Source organism: Cyprinus carpio, chromosome B19 (genome assembly GCF_018340385.1).
Source record: "Cyprinus carpio isolate SPL01 chromosome B19, ASM1834038v1, whole genome shotgun sequence".
In the NCBI taxonomy this organism is placed as follows: Eukaryota; Metazoa; Chordata; class Actinopteri; order Cypriniformes; family Cyprinidae; genus Cyprinus; species Cyprinus carpio.
In genome coordinates this window covers 4,556,374-4,580,055 of record NC_056615.1, presented here as the reverse complement: position 1 = coordinate 4,580,055, position 23,682 = coordinate 4,556,374, and the positions used below count along the sequence as shown (strand labels likewise).

Here is a 23,682-nt window from a genome sequence, read left to right as displayed (position 1 = left end):
TTATTCTCAGTAATCCACACTCTTTACCTTAATGACAAAGCGAAAACTGAAATTTAGAAATGTCTGTAAATTTACAAAAAACTGAAATAACATTTACATTGGTATTGAGACCCTTTGCAAGAACACTTAAAATTTTGCTCAGGTGCCTCCCATTTCTCTTGATCATTGCTGAAATGTTTCTACACCTTGATTGGAGTACAACTGTGGTAAATTAAATGGATTGGACATGATTTGGAAAGGCACACACCTCTCTATAAAAGACCGCACAGCTGATGATGCATATCAGAGCGAAAACTCAGAGGAACTGCCTGCAGAGCTCAGAGACAGGATTTTCAAATGGAAGAAGTTTGGCACAACCAGGTCTCTTCCTACAGCTGGTCGCCCAGCCAAACTGAGCAATTGATGGAGAAGGGCCTTGTCTAGACTGGAGACCAAGAACCTGATGGTCACTCTAGTTGAGCTCCATGATCATATATGCAGATGGGAGAAATCTACAGAATGACAAACATCCCTGCAACACTCCATGATCTGGACTTTATGGTGGTGGGGCCAAACTCAATCTTCAGTAAAAACACATAAAATACATCTAGAATTAGCAAAAAAGCACCTAAAGGATCCTCAGACTCTGAGAAACAAGATTATCTGGTCTGGTATATATATATATATAATCTTGTTTCTTTTTTTTGCTGAAGCTTTTTTGCTTAAATTCTAAATGTTTTGAGAATACACATTACATTACATACACATGATACACATTAAAAAGGCCCATTTTAATTTAAACCAAAGTCTTGGTAATTAGCTTAAAAAGCTGATGAAAAAAGCCAAAAGTACCAGCATCATAAAACGGTGTGGAGATGGAAAACGCAGCGGGCTGAAGTGTGTGCAGCTTGACTAAGGCTTGGAATGTCTGTGGTACTGAAGTAGTTTCACAGCTGCGCCCGAGTGTTCAGTATTAGAAGAAATCAGATTCCTGTTACTACAGGTTAAGACACACTGGCCCATATAAGTATATATAAGTCATATGTTGAAATATCACCGAATCACCCAATGATTAAAAAAAAAAACGTGTAGGTCTGAGAATTACATTGTGAAAAAAAATGCATTTTAACATGGTTTTAAGAGTACTTATTAATTGCATGTTATTTACAGCTAAATGGAAATGTATTATAATTTATATCATTAAATGCAGTTAGCTGACCGTTAGAGTGATTTTAACACACACATTGTAAGTAGGACTAAATACAGCTACTGCTTGTCTCTAACACACACACACACAGTCCTGGTATATTGTGTAAAGAAAACCTTTATATGTAATTTTATAATTATATTGTCATTTAAATAAAGTTAAAGTGTACTACCAAATCATTTATGATTGACTAAAATATACTTTAATGTCATTTCTATTTAAAATTGTATGTTGTGTATTTAATATTTAATTTAATGTGTAATTACACATTTGTAAGGATAAAAATCTATGAACTTTAAATACAGCTACACGCTACAGTATAAATTATAATCAAGCACTTTTTACATGTGCTTTAGTCAACACGTCAAAATAAGTGCACTACTTTAAATCACAACAATAGATTAAAACATGATTTAAATTGTATTTTAAAGTAAAACATTTAATTGAACATTATTACAAAGTTTTTTTTAAAGTCTACTTAAGGGTTAAAAATAGCGCTTTCAAATGATAAATTGCATCCAAAATAAAAGTTTTTGTTTACATAATATATGTGTGTGTACTGTGTATATTTATTATGTATATATAAAAACACACACACAGCATATACTTTAAAAATATATAAACATATATATTTACATTCATATAATTTATATTATATACTAATATATTTAATATATAAACAACATTTTTCTGAAATATAAACATGCATGCGTATTTATATACACATAAATATACACAGTACACACACATATATTATGAAAACAAAAACTTTTATTTTGGATGCAGTTTGACAGCACTAGATAAAAACCCACGATTAAAGTCTTTAAGCACACTTAAATGGCCATTTATTTTATTGATATTATATTATCTTCAAGTGCAGATAGTGACTGACAAGTGAAAAGTCCGAACTGATTAGAAGTGAAATGGTTTATCGGGCTTCTGCCAATCATTATTAAAAACATAGTCTGTGTCTGTTACATATATTCCTTTATTGGATGTGTAAAAATGGCTTATACATACATCAGCTCTTCTTTGTGCGTCACTGACAATAACACATTCATATATACAAACATAACAGCCTCTCAGTTATATACTTAAAGCGTTCCTCTCTTCCAGTAGATGCCATCTACACACATCTGGTTAAAATCTGCTCCTGTCCTTTTCTCTAGGCCTGGTTGTTATTATCCTGCAGCGTGACATCATTTCCTGAGCATGCCCAGCCAGCCGAGATCTGCTGAGTGGCTTCGTTCTCTCACGTAGCTCAGCAAATATAGCAGCTGTTTGGTGAAAATATAGAAAAAAAAAAAAAAAAACTTCTTCTTATGCACTGTGTTTGGTGAATACTGTGTTCGGTTGCATTATCACAGGATGGCTTGAGTCAACTTTTCCACGAGCCGTTCTTGTCATTGCCAACTTGAAATGACACCTTTTCGAAGTTGAATATTCAAAAAAGTATGGATATTCTCTCAATAAACTCAACAATACAACAATCTCATATATATATATATATATATATATATATATATATATATATATATATATATATATATATATAATATATATATATATATATGCACCTGTAGGTTCTTCTTTTCATTCAGTGCACACGCTGAATGCTAGTTTTGTCTGCATTCATGTCGAGTTCAGAGTTAAACAGGAAATGTTTGGTATTCCTGCTCGTCTCTAACACACACACACACACACACACACACACACACAGTCCTGGTATATTGTGTTGAGTTGGTCCGTGGTTGCATTCGGTGTAAGCGCACCTGAAGCTTTAGTGATACTCGCCCAAAAGTAAGCGTGACACATTTTCGAACACCAAAAATGTGATGCAGCACGCTGGAATGACTCGAACCAGGTTTGGGACCATGCCTTTGTAAAAGCCCTCGATCCCCTCGTTGCTAGAGAGAGCCAAACACAAACATACTGAGCTGATGTACAGTCAGATGAGTCACAGTATTCCTATCCAATCTATATGATGAGCTGCTAACAAAACATACCGTAGCTACAAATGAAGTGGTTTAAGAGGGCAATGTCTTTAAAAAAATAAGGTTTCATAAGGTTAAAGTACGGTTAAAAGAATGTTGTCATGCATAACAAGAAAAATGTCAGGATGATTCAACTGTCATGCAATTATAATGAAGAAAAATGAATAAAAATAAATAAATAAATTAATAAAAATCTCGACAAGAAAACCTTTAAGTACTTTGGGATAATCATTAATTATTACTTAGTTAAAAATATGCATTATTAATATTATTATTATTATTTATATTATTATTTTATCAAAAGCTCAAAATTTTACCAAAAGCCAAATCAAGGTGAAATCAATCAATTTTTTTTAAGTTTTAGTTTTAAAAATGAAAATATTTTTTTAAAACCATGTTAAAATATCATTAATTTACAAAGAATACATTTCTAAGAATGCATGTATTTTATACTAGATTTTTAAAGGTTTTTATTGTAAATTTTCTTTATCATTTTTTGTTTCATCTTTGTTTGTGATGTTTTTTTTTTGTTTTAGTTTTAAAACGTAAAAATTTTCTAAACCATATCAAATTATCATTAATTAAAAAAGAATACATTTTAAACTAGATTTTTAAAGGTTTTTCTCATAGATTTTCTTTACCATTTTTGTTTCTTTATTAAATATACTCTTATAAGTCACTGACTCCATTAATATTTAGTAATTATTGTTGTTATTCATATTTATTCATTATTATTAATATTTACAAAGCAGTTTTAATTAAGCATAAAACAATGAAACACATTAGCATTTAAAAGTTTAGGGTTAGTATTTTTTGTAAGAAATAATTTGTTTTAAACAACAACAGATGCACTTGATCAAAAATGACAGTAAAGACATTTATAATGTTACAAAAGAGTTCTATTTTAAATAAATGCTGTTCATTTGAAATTTAAATTATAATAATATTTCACAATATTACTTTTTTTTTTTACTGTATTTCTGATTAAATAAATCCAGCCTGAGGTGCCGTTTACATGACAACGTTTTCAGCCAAAAACGGGAAACTTTTTATGCGTTTTATCTGTTCGTTTACACAATAACAGTATTTTGGGGACTGAAAACGCGCATTTTAGAAAATGGGTTTCAAAGTGTACGTTTTTGAAATCGCCACCGTTATCGTTTCTGTGTAAACACCCAATACGGGAATATTTCAAAACTGTGACTTCATGCATGTGCGTAGTACGTGTTAGGTATGTAGACATGCGCAGTACATGTCGATTTTAAAATCAAGTGCGAACAAACATACACAACAATGGCGGAGTACATGGTACTGTTGTTGCTGCTCAAGTTTGCTAATGCTTCATCAGCAAAGTGTGGATTTACACCAATCTTACAACCAACAGCGGAGACACATCATATACAACAGATAATCATCACTTCCCTACAGGTACTGTTTACTAACAAGGTGACAGTGCCACCTACTGGCCTGGTATACTTAATACAGTATTTCTGGCCGTTTTTGCAAATATGTGTAAACGCAAATCTTTTTGAAAATGTTGTCATGAATACGTAAAACGTTTTAAAAATGCAAGGGAAAAACTTTTCCGTTTTTGACTACATCGCTGTCGTGTAAACGTAGCCTTAAGAAAAAAAAAAACTGCCTGACTCAACAATTTTGAACGGTAGTGTACTGAATATCTACATTAAATACAACTTAAATACTAATCCAATTACTTTAATTATGGTGAAGTGAAAACAGTGATAAAATCTGAACTCTAAAAAAGGACTTCTATAAAGGAATCCAAATTAATCATTTTGATTCACGACTGATTCACTTTTTTTCACTGTTACTTGTTTTGCTTTGATCTCTGATCTCTAAATGCTCAGTGATGCATACCTCCATGTCCTCCGGATGACGTCCACGATGCCGCTGTAGTTGTTGTGCTGGTCCTGCAGGCGAGCGCGCACCACCTGGTACGGGTAGGTCACTGCCACAGCAAATATTTTGGAAATGGCTGCCATGGTGATGTATTCCAATGGAGACTAAAGCAGAGACAGACGAGACGGAGAGACTGACTCACAAAGATCATTACTGCCTCCAGTACACATAAACCGCTCTTTCTAAAGGTTACAATATACAGTCAAATGCCACATAAGCGTATGGCTCATTCTTGCCCGTGGTGCCTTTATGGTACCTCATAAAATGTTGAAAATCAATTTGGATGACACTGTCTGAGCGCAAGAGTTTTATTAGATAATATTATTCTACAAAGGTTTCCAGGTCCAGAAATGTCATTGAAATGAAAGGGATAGTTCACCCAAAAATGAAAATTACCCCACGATTTACTCACCCTCTTTCTTCTTTCAGACGAATATAATCAAGTTAGTTCTATTAAAAAATATCCTGATCTATCTATCTATATCTAGTTGATCGAATTCATATATTTACACATGTTGGCGGGGACTTACTTGTTTAACAAGCTGTTGTTCAGCATTAGCTCATTCGGATTACATTTAAATTTTATGAATTAAATGCTTGCATTTCTTGTAATTTCTCTCTAACTGTTTGTATCTCAGAGGATACGTTGCTCTTTTAAGGGTATAAATCAAGATATAAAAACATACATATAGACTTTGAGATTTTGTGGCTTGTGTTTTAAAAAATCTAATCAGAAACAGATATCGTTGGAAAGGTCTGACAGCCAAGGTTCCATATTTGGTGACTGTTTTGTAATAGAAGTGATATTGTGAAAGAAAATTATTGATTTGTGACAGAAAACTCATAAAAAAAAAAACTCTATACAGTTTGGATGTAACCTAGTGGTTATTTTTGGTATAGTGCACAGACAAAATCTCACAGGAACCACAATTTTTGTGATATCAACTTCAAATTTGGAACATAAATTGGTTAGACATATGGCTTTGATTTTACAGCAAATATTAGAGTGCAACACATTTTATAAAATATTTAGTGTATATAAAACTATTAATATAATACATTATCTTTACTGTAAACTTAAACTTTTATAACTTTTTTTTAAATGCTTTCACTTCAGCAAGCATTGATAAACAAATATTCTGTTTTCAGTTAATTTACACCCCTAAAGAGGGGACGTATCTTGGGGGATACAAACATTAAAATTAAAAATAAGACTCAACTTTAAAAATAAATTAATAAATAAATAAAATAAATAAATAAAAAATCATGAAATTGTATTATTTGAGTCCCAATAAGATGGAAAATAGTGATAAATTAATTTTCTGATGTCTCTGTTTGGGTTTGCCCTTTTTAGGGTTAAAAACTCACTTTCCAACAGCAGCGAGTGTTTGAAATAACTACTGTTTGAGATCTGATGTGGATTATGATCACCATACAAGGCAGAAGTATTTCTATGCGATGCAAAAGACTACACATATAGTAAACATGGTAAATACGACCACTTGAAGAAATCAGACAAAACATGCAGGTAATCACAATCCTGTATTTATTTAGTAACTTATTTTATCTGTCAGTAAGTCTAGTCTCTTTATACCTGACTGTCTGATGGTCATATTTAGCGGATCATAAACATCATAGTTTTTGTTCGGGAGCTACTCAGATCGTATTTTTGATGGAAAATTTTAGAAATGATCCTTCTTTGTAAATGTGATGTATACTGTGTCTACAAATAAACAGAAACAGACGCGAAATATACCTTTAATTAAAATCTGAAAAAATAAATATCTTTTATTTTGACATTTTTATTTCCAGTTATATTGAAGGACTGGAAATTTGCAACCTTTACGGTGGACATACATGACACACCGAATGGTACTATTTCTGTCATATGTCCCATTCCTGTCAAAATTTGGCCGACTTGGCCAAAATAAACTGCAAAATGTACAGGACAAAATATAGGAAAACTACACAATTTTAATGATATGAAAATCATAGTGTTGCCTCTCATCCTATCGTAAGTTCCTAGTGTGTGCTAAAAATGCAAGGCTGTTTTTATATCCTCACCAGCAGCGATTCAGATGGCATCTTCTTGTATTTGTTCTGCTCTCTTTTTAGCCCCTCATAGGTCATGAACTGCAGTGCAGCATGGGAAGTCCCCACCAGTCCAGGCACAAAACCCTGCAGCGGCAGAACAACAAATTGAGGCTCACAAAACCACAATCACACAGTTACCTCAGACTAAAAGCCACGTCATCGTGTTCAACTAGAATTAAACTAGAAGGAGGTCTACTTCAATACATAATCGTTTTAGGACAATCTGGCGTGACTCACAAAGAATTTAGCCTAAACTGTATTTAGGCCTAACTGGAAGCACAGGTTAAGAGCTGGATCAATCCTCTAAACATAATACAATCACACCCTCCTGTGGCCCTACAGAAAACTACAATGTTACAGAGCAAAAAGCTGGATCAGCCCACTTTTTAAAGTCAACATGAAATACAATTCATTCTACATGCATAATGTGACACATATCAGAGTAAACAGGTTATAATTAAGTTATTACTAGTAAATTCTTATAATAATTTAGAATACAAAAGACAAACTCGCACAGATGACCTTTGTGAAAAAAGAAAGCACAATTAACTGTATTGAATGTGCACTTGAATTGTACTTAAAAACTCTACTTGATGATAATATACTAATGAACAAAGGCCACTTAAGTGTACTTAAAGAGAGAACATTCATGACTATATTTCTAAACTAAATTTTTTTTAAATGCATTACGTAATAATGTCAAATGAAGAGTTTTACTTTAAAGTACATTTTAAACCATATTTTAAGTCATGCTTTAAAAAGTACATATATTTTGATGAGTTGACCCAAATACTAAAGCACAAGTACTTGATTATAATTTGACCTGTAGAGGGTTATTTGATATTACATTTAAAGTGAATATATTTTAGTATTAAATTCCAATGCCATCATTATTTATGTGTAGTTATAAATATATTTAAATACACAACATGCAAGTTTCAGTAGAAATGACATTAAAGTATATTTTAGTTTACCATAAATGCTTGTCAGTACATTTTACAGCGGTACACTTTAACCATATTTCAGAGACAACAGAAGTATGAATAATGAAATTATATATATATATATAAGTGCTGTCAAACGATTAATCGCGATTAATCACATCCAAAATAAAAGTTTTTGTTTACATAATATATGTGTGTATACTGTGCATATTTATAGTTATTTTTTTTAGTGCTCCTGTAGCTCAAGTGGTAGAGCATTGCGTTACGAAGCGCAAGGTTGGGGGTTCGATTCCCCGGGAACACATGATAGGTAAAAAGTGATAGCCTGAATGCACTGTAAGTCGCTTTGGATAAAAGCGTCTGCTAAATGCATAAATTTAATTTAAATTAAATTTATTGTGTATATATAAATACACACATGCATGTGTAAATTCAAGAAAATGTTCATATTTGTATATTACATTTATTTGTGTATATGCATTTAGGAAAACAAATTAAATTTGCACTTAAGTATATTTTTTAAATTATATTATTTTCAAAATAAGTACTCTTTTTTTTTTTTTAAGTATGCTGAAATGCTTCTTTTTCACAAAGGGGAATTGTGTACAGAACGTGTGTTTAAGGAAGTAATTGGGACAAATGTTTAATTTCATGTTGACTTTAATCTTGAGATTAGCACACATGAAAGCTCTATTACACCTGCAACAGTTTAAAATCTGTAGATGTACCCTGTAGAGTCCCGGGATACCCTCGTGACGGTATATTTTCACGAGGGCGTCCATCATTCCCTTGTACTGCTTCCGTGACGGGTCTGCATTGTACTGCAGCACCAGCCGGGTCTTTGTCACCCAGACTGGGTTGGTGAGGCAAAGCGTCAGCATGCCTGGAAACATGGAACAGGGGACCTTCACACCAACACTTAACTAGTCACTCCACGTTAGTCTCTGTCTGAGATCTGAGACAGGTTTTTTACATGTAAAAGAGACCAATAGGAATAAAAATCATTGCTGTATTATCATTAAGAGTCTAAAAATGCAGGATGGGGTTGATATAGTATGTTTTTGCTGTGTTATACTGATAAAGCTGAAGTGTGTTCATTTTCTATTAGTTAGTGATATTGTTGGACTGTTTTCTTCCTCGATATTCTTTAGTGATGAATTGAAAAAAGCTGCTTGTTTCACTTCCTAAGCTGATACCACAATCTTGTTTCTTCTCTATTTTTTGTCAGTTTCAAACTGGCCACATAGGAAACTGTTTTGAAGCTGCTCATTCCTGTTATGCAATGCACTTTCATATCCTCATCATATATACATATATATATATATATATATATATATATATATATATATATATTATATATATATTATATATATCTATATATATATATATATATATATATATATATAATATATATATATATGTATATATATGTATATCTATATATATATATATATATATATATATATATATATAATATATATATATAATATATATATATATATATATACATATATATATATATATATATATATAAAAACACAGGATGGAAATAGGATAGAAATTAAATTTGTTTTACATATCTTTTTTTAAAATATCACAAACATTGGTACATTTCAACCTTTGTGTAAAACCAAAAACAGGTAATTGTGAGGTAAAGTCTAAAATAGGAAATAAAGTCACATTGCTATGAGATATAAAGTCATAATTACAAGATATAAAGTTGCAATTACCTGAAATAAAGTTGCCATTTTGAGAAATGGAAAGTTGCAGTTTCTGTTTTTATTTTTTTCATACAATCAAGTAAACATAGAGCTTCATTTTAAATGAAGAACTGTCAGCTGACCCTTCACTAAGCCCCGTCCTCCTAAATCACTGCTACTCTGACACACCTTACAGAAAAATGGCTCATAATGATTTGAAGATTTCTTTGAAACAGCATTATTTTCAGTCAAAAGTGCTGCATATTATTGCATATTATTCTTGCATTCTTGCCTGGAATGAATTGTGATATTGCAAATAATTTTTCCCTGCCATTTTTCTTTAAAGAAATGAACGCAGTGACGTGATTAAAATCTGCAAAGACTGCTAATCAGAATCAAGGCCAATGCTACACGCAGTCTGAGAATCTCATTTAAAAGCTGATAACATTAGTGTAAATGAACTGAACGTACAACATATTTACTCTGCGACTGTGAACTCTTCAGTTACTAGTGCATCTACTGTTACCTCAACTAGAGGTAAGTTCCTGTAAATTTGTGACCTGGCAACAGTTTCACCATATTTTGAGCTAATTTCTGTCAAATCTGGTTCAAAACTATCCAAAAATGTCCTAATTTTCCATATACTTGCACTACCTTTAAAAAGTGAGATTTTGTTTTTAAAAGAAGTCTCTTCTGCTCAACAAGGTGGTATTTATTTGATCAAAAGGACAGTAAAAACACTAATAATTTGAATTATTATTTCAGTTTAAATAAACTGTTTTCTATATGAATTTGTTATAAAATGTAATGTATTCCTGTGATCAAAGCTGAGTTTTCAGCATCATTCCTCCAGTCTTCAGTGACACATGATCTTCAGAAATAATCCTAATATGCTGATTTTCTGCTCCAGAAACATTTCTGATTATTATCAATGTTGAAAACAGTTGTGCTGCTTCAGATTTTTGTAGAAACTGTGATACATTTGTTTCTTTAAGGGATAGAAAACTCAATTATATGAAATAGAAATATTTTGTAACATTATAAGTATTTCACTGTCACTTTTGTTCAATTTAGCATGTCCTTGCTTAACAAAAGTGTTTATGATTTCATTTCTATTAAAAAGAAACTGTTGGTGGTGCTTCGTAAGGGTCACTTTATTAAGAAATATACGTTTTCTAAATGATTTAAATAAAACATGCTGTTTTAGTTTTGCCATCACTTTCCATTCTGTTAGTGCTTTGAAAAATATCCTTCGAAATGACTACCTAATGACATCCTCCAGGAAGTGACATCACTTTCGGAAGGAAAAACAACAGCTTAAATGTCAATAAAACATTATTGGATTTAAAGATGTCTGTGATGTTTTATGGTATTATTTGGTTTGCGTCACTCTAAAATATTCTATCGCCTTAAAAGTAGATATGAAAATTGTGTTACATTACCAAAAACATTAAAATTATCTTGAAAGAAAATGCCTTTAGCAGACCTAAGCGTGCAATATCTAACTCCAGCTATTTCCGTCCGGTTTGTTTGCTTATCACTGTGCAAATAATCAAGTTTAAGCCTCTGAGTTTGACCTGTTATATTCAGTCGGGTCTATTTTGTTCAAATAAAACAAGCATAAACAGGTGGTTAACATCTGATAGTCACAGAGTGTGCGGCGTAGCCTAAAGTCTGGGCATAACAGGGATGATTGTTGCTCCCGTCTCATAGCTGAGCTACAGATTTAGTTTGTCAGGCTCTCAAACTGACCTGCCTCCGCTGCAGACACCAGGTGTTCGCCAGCACTCAGCTCTGTTTGCCGTCCCTCCTGCGTGTACGCTTTAATAGCATTATAACTGCCGGAAGATGAGAAAACACCATATTAGAGTCATTCAGCACATGCATGTCTATTGTACAGTGATGTAAACTTCCTAATCCTTTATGTAACTGTTATTGAGTCTCCATGGGGATTTCAGGGAGGATGAAAACATCAATTATGTCATCATTTACTCTCTTTCATGTCATTACAACCTGTAAATCAACAGTTTTTATTTTGGGGTCAGTGCTGCTGGATATAAATCTCTCCAGATGTATTGTTATGGTCAGATCTTCACCGGATTTCCCTCTCACCTAATCTTTTTTCCACAGCATGATTGATACTATAAACAAAATATTAGGAGAAATGTTCTTCTTGAGATTACAGCTTGCTTACCCACTGTTTTTTTTGAAGGACAAAGACCAAATCAACAAGGATCTACTACTTATATTTCAGTGCTGGCACCCGTGTGAAGTCGCACATACACACTTTGTTTGCCAGGGATCCTGATCTGAAATGAGGTCAGATGATTTCCTGGAGGATCTTCATACCTCATACAGTATCAACTGACACTGTTGCACTGCTGGCAGCTTCTTTTTTTGGCCTGTGAACTTTAAAGTATCCATGCCTTTTCAAGAAAGTTCACTTCTATATTATTATTTTGTTATAATATTTTAATTGATTAATCAATATCAATGCCATTTACACTACTATTAAAACATTTAAGGATAAGTATTTTCTGCTCACCAAGGCTGCATTTATTTGACTAAAAATACAGCAATATTGTGAAATATTATTACAATTTAAAATAACCTTTTTTGGTTTGAATATATATATATATATTTATATATATATATATATATATATATATATATATATATATATATATATATATATAATATTATAATTATTTATTTATTTTTTAATTCAAGGACTGGTGTTTGTCAAAAATGTTCCCATCTGGCATTTCTCATGCTTTAAAATGTTTTAGTAAAAATATTCAATTCAAGTTTATTTGTATAGCGCTTTTCACAATACAAATCATTGCAAAGCAACTTTACAGAAAATTAAGTTTCTACAATATTTAGTAGTAGCTTATCAGTGATGACTGTCAGTTTATGTGCATACGGCAGAAATGTTCGGAAAAATCAATAAAAGACGTTAACAAACAGACGATTAACACTATTAACAGCAATTATGCAATCAAACTTATAGCAAAATGTGGTAGAATAAAATATACAGTGCATATACACTGCTGGTCAAAAGTTTGGAATAATTAAGATTTTTTTTAATGCTTTTGAAAGAAGTCTCTTATGCTCCCCAAGTATTCATTTATTAAAAATACAGTAATATCGTGAAATATTATTAGAATTTAAAATTAGTTTTCTATTAAAGGGTCATATGACATTGCTAAAAAGAAAATTATTTTGTGTATTTGGTGTAACGAAATGTGTTTATGCGATTTAAGGTAAAAAAAAAAAAAAAAAAAAAAAAACACATTATTTTCCACATAATGCACATTATTGTTTCTCCATGTCCCCCCTTTCTGAAACGCGTCATTTTTTATAAAGCTCATCGCTCTGAAAAGCGAGGTATGCTCTGATTGGCCAGCTATCCAGCATGTTGTGATTGGCCGAATGCCTCAAGCCTGTGACGGAAATGCCCCTTAACATACTGTGATGCATGTCCCGGTACGACGAAACAAAACCAATAAAACCCATTAAAAACGAGGCATTTGTTACATCCAGTGGTGACATAATTAATGATTATAATGACTTATACTGTTTTTTACGTGTTGCGTTTCATGCTGTGTAAACATAAAACAATATCTGCATTTGTGATCTGAGAAACGACAAACAACAAGCGCTACTCTACACTTAAAACTTGTGTTTGAATCATCATTGGCAAATTCTTTAAATATGAAATCATACATATAGTCTGTGAGTCAGAAGCACCAGACTGTCCTTGCAAAGTTGGAATTGCACCACTTTATAGAAACAGCCGTTGTGCCACAGAAGCATTGCAGGCTACTGGTTCAGGAAATAGTCTGTGTCCTCCGTAAAATGTGCTGCACACATCTGAACTGTTCTGGAACAGTGTTGTAAATACAACTTAACCACTGATTTCTAGTTGTGTCCTCTTCTGGAAGATCAAACAAAGTAGTTTCACTTTCACAACGAAACACACAGCGTCTCCACAACATGGCAGCGGCGGCAATAAAGAGAATAAAAGTTACGCCTTCTTTCTTGCAGACTTCTGTCTCACGTGGGACTAAGAGGATTAAAACTAAAAAAAAAGCCATTTTAGTGGGGTGTGGTTGACTCTTAACTTTTATAAAGAATATCTCTTTGGATTTGAGACTTTAGTCTTTGCAACTTCACAGATCTTCTTCATGCACCGAGAGCTTGTAACACTCCAAAGAGAAAGGAAAAATTAAAATCGCATCATATGACCCCTTTTACGTGTTTTATATTACTAATTAATTTCTATTATTTATATTTTTTAATTTATATTAAAATATATTACTAATATATTTTAAAATGTAATTTATTCCTGTGATCAAAGCTGAATTTTCAGCATCATTCCTCCAGTCTTCAGTGTCACATGATCCTTCAGAAATCATTTCAGAAATATGCTGATTTGCTGCTCAAGAAACATTTCTGATTAGTAAAGACTGAAAACAGTTGTGCTGCTTCATATTTATTAAAGTATATTATTTAGCAAGTAAATAAAACAAAATTGTATTGACCCAAACTTTTGATCAGTACTGTATAGTGAGTGTTGGGGAGTAACTAGTTACATAATATACATAATAATAAGTTGCATGATTTAATTACAAAATAAATGTAATGTAATCCGTTACAATTACTGAGAATTTTTTTTATTAAATTACATTGGCATTTAGCAGATGCTTTCATGTGTAACCTATTACATTTCCTAAGTAACCTTCCCAACACTGAATATAGTGAAGTTGTGTTTAGAAATACATTCAAACCGGAATTCCATTCCATGCTTCCCTTTTCCACGCAACTCTGACTACTTACAAGAGGAAGTACAGGCCCCATGATGCCCCGGCCCCCCAGATGTTGGGGGTCACACCCTGATAGAGACCTCTAATCCCTTCCAGCTTCCAGATGGTCTTCATGCAGTGCACCATGCCATCGTACTGGGGCCGCATTTTCAGACCATCACTTACTGGAACGAGTAAGAAACAGTGGGGCAAACAACACACTCCCACTCCTGCATCAAAATAATCTAAAAATACTCTTTAAAAAAGGCCAGTGCAAAGGTAAAACTAGCAGGCAATCTGTATCGTGCCCTCTGTGTGTGTTTTTCTAGTTTTCTGGGCTGCGTCTCAAAACCTTAGTGCTGTCAAACGATTAATAATCACATCCGAAATAAACGTTTTTGTTTACATAATTTGTGTGTGTGTGCTGTGTATATTTATATGAATACACATACATGCAAGTATATATTTAAGAAAAATATGTTATGTTTACACATAAAAATATTTATATATAATATAAAATATATGAATATAAACATATATGTAGATACATGTAAATGTTTTCAAAATATATACTGTCTGTGTGTGTGTGTGTGTGTGTATTTATACATACATAATAAATATACACAGTATACACACATATATTATGTAAACTTATTTCGGATGCTATTAATCGCGATTAATCGCGATTAACAGCACTACAAAACATAGAGAGCATGACACAGTTTTTCAGATTGTGAAACTGGATTCACATAGCGTTTATTTTGTATAGCAATTTCAAGATTTTAATAATTTAATTTATTTTCCAGAAATAATGGAAAACTGAGTAATTAGTTTTTTTTATCTATATTTATTAATATTATAGTTTTTACTCGTTTTTTAAAATATATATGTAATGGGTTATTGTGAGATTTTTTTATTTAAATTAAAAAGCATGTCTAAAGAGTATTTTTGGCCATTACTGTAGGCAGCTCTTTAGGTTTTGAGACACTCTCTGCAGCATTACACAAGATAAACATGTACTCACCTGCGAACCTGATTTTGATCAGATCCAGGGGGTGCAACACCATTGTGGAAATAACACCCCCACTGAGTCCGGCTGCCAGATTTTCATATTTGATGTGTTTCGAGAGTCGCAGGAGGCTTGCAGTAAGGGAAAAGGAAGATCCAGAGGAGTCTGCAGCGACTGCAGCGTGTCTCTGTCTGGAGACGGTGGCGGTCATGTTTGTTTACGTACTAGAGACGGACTCCCTGAGCGGCCAGAGCCAGTAAAATATACTTTTTGAGTGCAGACAGCGGCACACTGACACTGTTTAAAATATATATATATATAAACATCAAGTAACCAATGCCCCTATTGAATTCAGTAGCCACCGCTGGGCCATCATTAAGAGCGACCGCTCGCCTGACCTCCGCTTCTCTCCGCTGCGGGAGAAGAAGAAGGTAAATAACAGAGCGTGGTGACGCAGCTCAGCGGGCGGGGCGACGTGCATCGCAGCAGCCAATCCCCATCACGTATGATGTGACGTCATTCAGAGATCAGCCCACAGGCACTAGAAATCTGTGCGCGTTGTTTTGAGATGGAGCGTGTGCTATCTTTGACGACGACTTATTACACTATATTTACTGTAACCTGCTATTTATCTATTTATAGTAAATGTGCTATAAATACTATTTTGGCCTATATATTCAAGGTACTCAAAATTAATGAATGAATGACTTAATAAATGATTTCTCCTTCACACTACATCCAAAACCTGTTATTAAACAGCAATCTGAAAGAAGAAGAAGAAAACACCAGACACATTATATATTTGATGTTTATTTACATATTATATACAATTTATATATGCCATTTCAACCTATATGATTCAATGTTTTAAAGTATTATTGTTGATATTGATTATAGTAGTAGTATTAGTACATCATAAGGTGGAAGGTCAAATATAAAATCTGATTTCCATTCTTATCCTTTGAGGCATTTATTTTTAAATGTTTGGGTAATGTTTATAGTTAGTTTTGGGTAATGCATTTTAGTTTTATAATGCTCTTCCAATAACACGTGGATGATTTGATGGCAATGGCATTAAGTTAGGTAACATACTCTTAAAGAGGTCTGAAGAGAGAGAGAGAGAGAGAGAGAGAGAGAGAGAGAGAGAGAGAGAGAGGGAGCGAGAGAGAGAGCGAGAGAGAGAAACTACTAGAAGGAGTTTTAATTCACCACAGTCTGAAACACAAACCATTGAATAATAATAATAAATTAAAAACATAAAAAAAAGGTTGATGACTTGTCACCAGTGTTGGGAAGTAGTTACATGTAATGGAATTACGTAATTTAATTACAAAATAAATGTAACTGTAATCAGTTACTGAGAAAAATGTTTAAAAAAAATTAAAATACAGTTATTTGTGAAAATGTTAACCACAAAAAAACACACAAAAATACAATATTTTCACACACACACACACACACACACACACACACACACACACACACACACACACACACACACACACACACACACACACAGATTTAGTTGATTTCTTTAATAAATTGCATCGACTGCTCTAAAATATGAGGCACCCATATTTCAGGAGTTTAGGACACAGAATAGTACAAATGCTCATTCGATAACTGTGTTATTTCCTATTTCGATTTATGTAGGCTATATGCTTTATTTTTTAAGATTAACTGTTTTTTCCCCCAAAGGCATTGTTAGATGCCAGTGTTTCATGTCAAAGATACACAAAGATTTGATTTAAAAAACGGCATCACAGCTATTATAACAACTCCATCTTGTTATAATTTTAAATCTGCATTTAACCCCAGAACAACCTCAGAGTAAACATAGCTGCTAAAGTCTGATTCTGTGGTGACCGTGCTTTCAAATTAAATTATAATAATCTTAATTCAAGCGATGAAGGATTCTGAAAGTCTGACAGTAATCAGTGTTGAGTACTGCTCCAAGGTTAACCCCTGCCTGCTCCTTAAATGTTTCAAAATGATTAACACCTGAAAACATTCTAATTTATCAAATGTAATTTTGATGTTAGTTACATCACTTGGTAACATTTTAATGCGTCCTTGTTACACGTTACATGTAGTCTGTCTACTATTTTAATTATGCATAATTACATCACAAGCCAAACCCTAACCCTATGATATGGTAGCTATACATAATTAATAGTAGGCTACTCAGTAGCAAGGACACCTTAATATAATGTGTGACCCATTACTTTACTAAATTAATTGAAATAGTTACACTTATTATAATAGGGTAATTTGTAATCTGTAACCTATAACATTCCCAACAGTCTCTTCTCCCGTCAATGAACGCGACGGGCGGGGGCAGCGGAAGTGCGACCGGACCATCTGATCTTTGTCCTACGTAACACCGTCGCTCCGCCTCGCTCTCCTGTCGGACCGTTTCCCTATCGCATCCATTTTTGTGCATTCAAGAAATCTCTCGGAGTTAGTAGCAGTAGCAGGAGGGAATCGCAGGGAAGCGCGCCGACAACCGCAATAAGGGCCATGGGTTAGACTGCATTCACCATGACTGCGATTTAAAAGGCAAGCGCCCGTTTTATCTCCACACACACACACACACACACATTAAAGCCTGGGAGAAGCCCGATGGGTTTTCTCACACCTTATTCTCAGAAGATGCTTGTTTTTATGAGGCAGCGTGACAAGCTCACATCGTGTGCACGCGCTCCCATGCTGTCACTGGGATGCGTATTGATTCTAGCTCATAATGCACCACTAAATCTCCCAATGCGGGGTGTGAAGGTGTCAGGGATGAGCTAACGTGTTATTATTATGAAGCCATTAGTTGTCTGTGGTCTTCATCATCGTAATGCATGCAGATGAGATCAATACACTCATGCACAACATTGACTACACGTGTAGGATGCACAGAGGTGTGTTTAATGTCCACGCATCGCTCTCTCAGCAGCATCCGCACCTGAAGATGTCAGCTTTGGGGGCCCCTGCGGCTCCCGCTCCGCCGGACCTGAGCCACCTCACCGAGGAGGAGAGGAGGATCATCCTCTCGGTCATGGAGCGGCAGAAGAAAGAGGAGGAGAAAGAGCAGTCCATGCTGAAGTAAGCTTGTGTTCAGCACTCTTAACAGGGGACTGCATCTGTCTCTTTGAACGCGCTCCCTCCTGTCATTTTCAGCATGACTGTCTCCTGAAATTTAATACGTCTGCTTACGTCGACTGTCAATATTAGGCTATTGTTGAGACGAGCGCGGACCAAACAGAAGGGCTAGCCGTCAGAGGGGTCAATGTCACGCGTCTGGCGGCTTTTCGTCGCTCGCGTGCCGCGTGTGGATGTAGTATTTCGCCTCTGGTGGGCTGGGTTAGCTGTGGGCGCCATCTTCGCTAAAAATCCCATCAGCCGCTGTTTATAACTGAGATTACTACACGTTTGAATGCGTGCTGTCGAACAGGTCAGGCGTGTAATACTAACGCGACGCCCAGCGCGGCGATGTTTGCGCGATTGCGGTTGCCATGGAGCACGGCGCGGTGTTTTCAGCACCACGGCGCTGTCCGCTGCGGATGTGTGTTTCTCTGACAGATCAGCCCTCGTGTGTGTGTGTGTGTGCGTGCTACATTATGGGGACCAAGTGTCCCCGCAAGGATAGTAAAACCTGGAATTTTTGACATTTGGTCCACACGAGGAAAAAAAAAAAATTAAAATAGTAAATGATGCAAACAGGTTTTCTGTAAGTGGTAGGTTTAGGGTTAGGGTTGGGTTAGAAAACATTGTATGGTCAGTATAAAAGTAATAGAAGTCCATGGAAAGTCCCCACAATTCACCGAAACAAACATGTGTAAGTGAGTGTGTGTGTGTGCGTTTGCTTGACAGGCCTTATTAATTGCATGGGTGCACCTGTTTTTCCTGTGTGTAGAGGTAGTTGATATCAGTGTCCTGCAGTGTGACATGAAACACTTCCTCTAAGTCTGTCTTAAAAAGCACTGGACAGTAATTCTTGTTTAATTACTATAGTGTTTTTATTTAATTATTTATTTTTGTAGTTTTGTTTGTGTATTCTTGTGTGTGTGTGTGTGTGTGTGTGTGTATACAGTGGTGTCCAAAATAGAACACTACAGTAGTATTTTCACCTGCTAAAAAATGGGTTTAAGTCGGTTATTTCTATCTTTTGCTGTAGTGTGTCAGTAGGAAATATCAGTTTATGTTTCCAAACATTCATTTAGCCATTAACTGTAATAACACAGTGAGATTTTTATTTGCTGCACACAGAGATCTGATCTGATCATCATCAGTCTGTCTGAGATTACATGAAGAAACAGAACTGAGACAGAATAAATGTGGCAGTGTCTCCAAGACGCTTCAAGAGAACTACCTGCGAAGCTACAGTACTGTTAAAAGTTTTAGGCACTAAAACTAGGTGAATAAATGCTGTAAAATAAGGATGCTGTCAAAACTAATTTCATAAATAGATTTTCTTTATCAATTAACTTCATTTAAATAAATCAAAGCAACATTTGATTTGAGTATCTTTTGCGTTTAAAGCAGTTTTTGCCCTCGGTGCACTTGGCAGGTAATTCTCTTGAAGCATCTTGGAGACGCTGCCACAGTTCTTCTGGATTGAGTCTGTCTCAGTTTGCTCTGTTTCTTCATGTAATCTCAGACAGGCTGATGATGATCAGATCAGATCTCTGTGTGCAGCAAACAAAAATCTCACTGTGTTATTACAATTATCAGTTCAATTGTATCAATTGTATTTTGAACTATACTGGTTGAAAAGTCAAAATGATTTGCACTTGTTGAGTCAAAGAGCTACTGTTTTAGCTTAATACAAATTCCAGCACATATTAATAGCATGAAAAATAAGCATTAATTGGAAAATATCCCTCTTTAGTTTTAACATCTGCAACATTTGAGCTCCTCAAGTTTGTATGAAACCTGATGATCATGTTTTCCAGCATGATTTGAGAATGATTCTGAGCATCTTAATGTCTGTTCAAAGAGTCACATGATCATGAACTACTCATGACCTGGAGTCCACTGTGATACAGCCATCTGGTATTTCTGTATAATCAGCAAAAAAACAAAAAAAAAACACACACTAGATGTTGCTTTTGACATACTAAAGACAAACTGATTGCTGAGAATTGATGGTTTTATCCATATTTATCAAATAAATGCAGCCTTGGTGAGCAGAAGAGAAGGAGTGAAAGAGAGAAAGAGAGAGAGAAATCACCAAATCATTTGAATGCATGTGTGCATATAAAATCTGCAAAGTTTGAGATTTTCACTTCCACCCCAAATGATCTGTTCACACTGTTGTTGTGCTGAAAGTATAATAGGACATTGATAGCTTAAAAATCAATGTGTTTACTGTCAGACTCATGAGAAATCATTCATGTTGTTTTATTGAGTTGCAGAGACTGTATTTAAAGTTCCGTAATCTCTGTCTATGTCAGTATCGGCAGCTGACATGAACTTGTTTGACTGACACAGTGTTGTAAGGCCTGTGCCTCTGGAGATCTCACAGTCACTCGGTCAGATGTCAATCTCTCTGATCTGGGTTGGATATTGTGGCTTAATCTGATCGCTGTCTTATTAATTACTAGTCTCTGTGTAGTTCACCAGTGTCTTCCTCACAAATGTGTAATTAAGATTCATAGATTCTTAACATCCGAGAAAAACATTTTAGAAGAGCTTGCTGGGTTTTTTTTAAGTCTACTTTAGTTTCTTGTGTATGTTACTCCAAGTTCGAGTCAAGCTTGAACTTAAGGTAGTTTTATAGCATTTGGATTTAAAACAAACACAGTTCAGCTAAAAGTGAACATTTTGTCATCATTTACTCAACCTACATGAGTTTCCTTCTTAAGCTGAACACAAAAGAAGATATTTTAAAGAATACTGGTAACCAGTGGAGAGTTGCCATTGACTTCTATAGCATGGCAAAAAAATCTGTGGAAGTCAATGGCTACCGTCAACTGTACAGTTACCAACATTCTTTAAAATTTCTTCTTTTGTGTGAGTGAATAAATGCATTTTAATTTTTGGGTGAACTATCCCTTTAAGAAAGGTGTTTCAATTAATGTTTATTTGCAAAAACATCAAAAATCATATGTTTTTTTTATTATGTTTTATTTTGTTAGCTGTATTTTTTTTTTTTTTTACCTAATCAAAATAACCCAACTGCAGTTTGTTTGAGATTAATTGGAATGGCCAATGAAAAAATATGATTTTTAAAAAAAGTTAAAAATGGAGTTATCTGTTTTTGCAAATTAACTCTTCATATGCTTTGTATCCAAATACTATAAAAATACCATAAATTCAAGCTTGATCTGAACAAGAAGACATCAAAACCATTAAAGATGTACTATGTTTAGACAAAAACATCTTGTATATGTTCAGAGTAACATCTTTAGCCACTGCATGTGTAAATGCAATTTACACAAGCTTTTTAAAAAACTTGTCTTGAGACTCCTGCCATCTGTGGGATTCTGAAGTGCTTCGTAGCTGTTTTTGAATGTAGTTTTGCACATCGCTGAAATCAGCGGCTGATGTTGAAATGTTTTTTGGCAAGGCAGCACACAAACGGTCATCTGAGGCGACACGGTGCTTTCTAGCAGATACGTTCATATCTTGTGCTGAGTGTTGTTAAGTGCTCAGAGTGATGATCTATGGAAAAATGAGGCTTCTTATGAAGATTAAAGAGTTTTTGCGAAGTCAGTCATGTGCTGGTTAAGTATTAATCAAGTAAGTGCAGACCCACTGCAACATGCTGGAGTTCATATCTTGGTCTCTGTGAGTCTGTTTTGAAGTCTCACACACACTTTGCTTTAAGTCGTGTCTGGTCTGCTGTGTTTGTGCTCAGACAGAGAACGAAACGGTGTTGTGGTCTGATAAAACTATGATGCTGGAAAAACCCTCATCCCTTGTTCAATACCGATGTTTGTGCATTTAGTTTTAGAAATTCTTCCAGGTTAAATTTGCAGAGTCAGCTGAAAGCTATTTATAGGTCGACTTGAGCGTAAACAAGCGTCTCTTTCAAAACTTTGTTTGCTTGTTTGACAATCCCAATCTATCCTAAATGGGTCAAAAAAAAAAAAAGGAAACTCGTAACAAATTTAAACTACAGTATAATACATCTTTGTGTAATTGCAGTTAACATGCAAATTAAGTGTCTGAAAATCTTACATTCAGTTCACACTTCAGTATATTCTTTTAAAGTATAATATTTCTGTAATAAGTACTTTTTTAAAAGTACTTGTTGGTACCTATTTGTCTGAATAATATATATATATAATATATATATATATATATATATATATATATATATATATAGTTAATAAAAATATAAAATACAGCTATTTTAAAAAAGTTATTTATTTTATGAGATTACTCACTTCTAATTTACTACAATGCTAAAAAAAAAGGTTTTTCAGAGTTCGATTATTGAAGTACATTACAATAAAATACACTTTCAGACATTCTATTTCATAATGTTTATTTCAATGCATTAATTAAAGTGTTACTCCACCCTAAAATGAAAATTTAGTCATTAATCACTTACCCCCATGTCGTTCCAAACCCGTAAAAGCTTCATTCATCTTTGGAACACAATTTAAGATATTTTGGATGAAAACCTGGAGGCTTGAGACTGTCCCATAAATAACAGTGTCAAGGTCCATAAAAGGTATGAAAGTCGTCGTCAGAATACTCCATCTGCCATCAGACGTTCAATCTGAGTTATATGAAGCGACAGGAACACTTTTTGTAAGCGAAGAAAACAAAAATAACTACTGTATTCAACAATTCCTGTGTCAACAGTCTCCTCTGTGTGCCTCCAGATCACCGTATGCTGTGTATGCTCTTCTGTATCATCCGTGCCACAAGGATGCGCTGTTTTCTTTCAAATCAAAGCTAAATACACATAGAAACAGCACATCCATGTGGCGCGGATGATACAGAAGAGCATACGCAGCATACGGTGATATGGAATCAATTCACGCTTCTTCATCTATGCTGGGATTGAGTTTGCTATGTTTGGG

The 23,682-nt window shown here is 34.2% G+C and overlaps 2 protein-coding genes across 2 annotated transcripts in view; one reads left to right on the top strand and one right to left on the bottom strand.

Annotated features, from left to right (window-relative positions):
• Positions 1-2,760: 2,760 nt before the first annotated feature.
• On the bottom strand, positions 2,761-16,307 carry slc25a32a (solute carrier family 25 member 32a). The gene is made up of 7 exons (XM_019079170.2): positions 15,671-16,307; positions 14,681-14,831; positions 11,591-11,676; positions 8,867-9,021; positions 7,165-7,278; positions 5,059-5,204; positions 2,761-3,093 (listed from the first exon to the last, which is right to left on the bottom strand). Exons 1-7 carry the CDS (start codon positions 15,864-15,866, stop codon positions 2,967-2,969), a joined length of 975 nt encoding a protein of 324 aa, XP_018934715.1. The 5' UTR covers positions 15,867-16,307; the 3' UTR covers positions 2,761-2,966.
• Positions 16,308-17,159: 852 nt separating this feature from the next.
• Positions 17,160-23,682, top strand: part of LOC109062646 (regulating synaptic membrane exocytosis protein 2-like) — a 145,124-nt gene continuing 138,601 nt past the window's right edge. Inside the window, exons 1-2 of the mRNA XM_042745430.1 lie at positions 17,160-18,214; positions 18,600-18,748. Of these exons, the coding sequence (XP_042601364.1) occupies positions 18,615-18,748 (134 nt within the window). The 5' untranslated portion in view covers positions 17,160-18,214; positions 18,600-18,614. The remainder of the gene's footprint in view (positions 18,215-18,599; positions 18,749-23,682) is intronic.

Excerpts from the sequence above, each read along its gene's own strand:
- slc25a32a (XM_019079170.2), bottom strand. The coding sequence starts at position 15,866 with ATGACCGCCACCGTCTCCAGACAGAGACACGCTGCAGTCGCTGCAGAC. Across the intron at positions 9,022-11,590 it reads GGTGTCTGCAGCGGAGGCAG|GCATGCTGACGCTTTGCCTC; the intron begins GTCAGTTTGAGA and ends CCATGTTTCCAG. Across the intron at positions 3,094-5,058 it reads GTCATCCGGAGGACATGGAG|CAACGAGGGGATCGAGGGCT; the intron begins GTATGCATCACT and ends GGCTCTCTCTAG.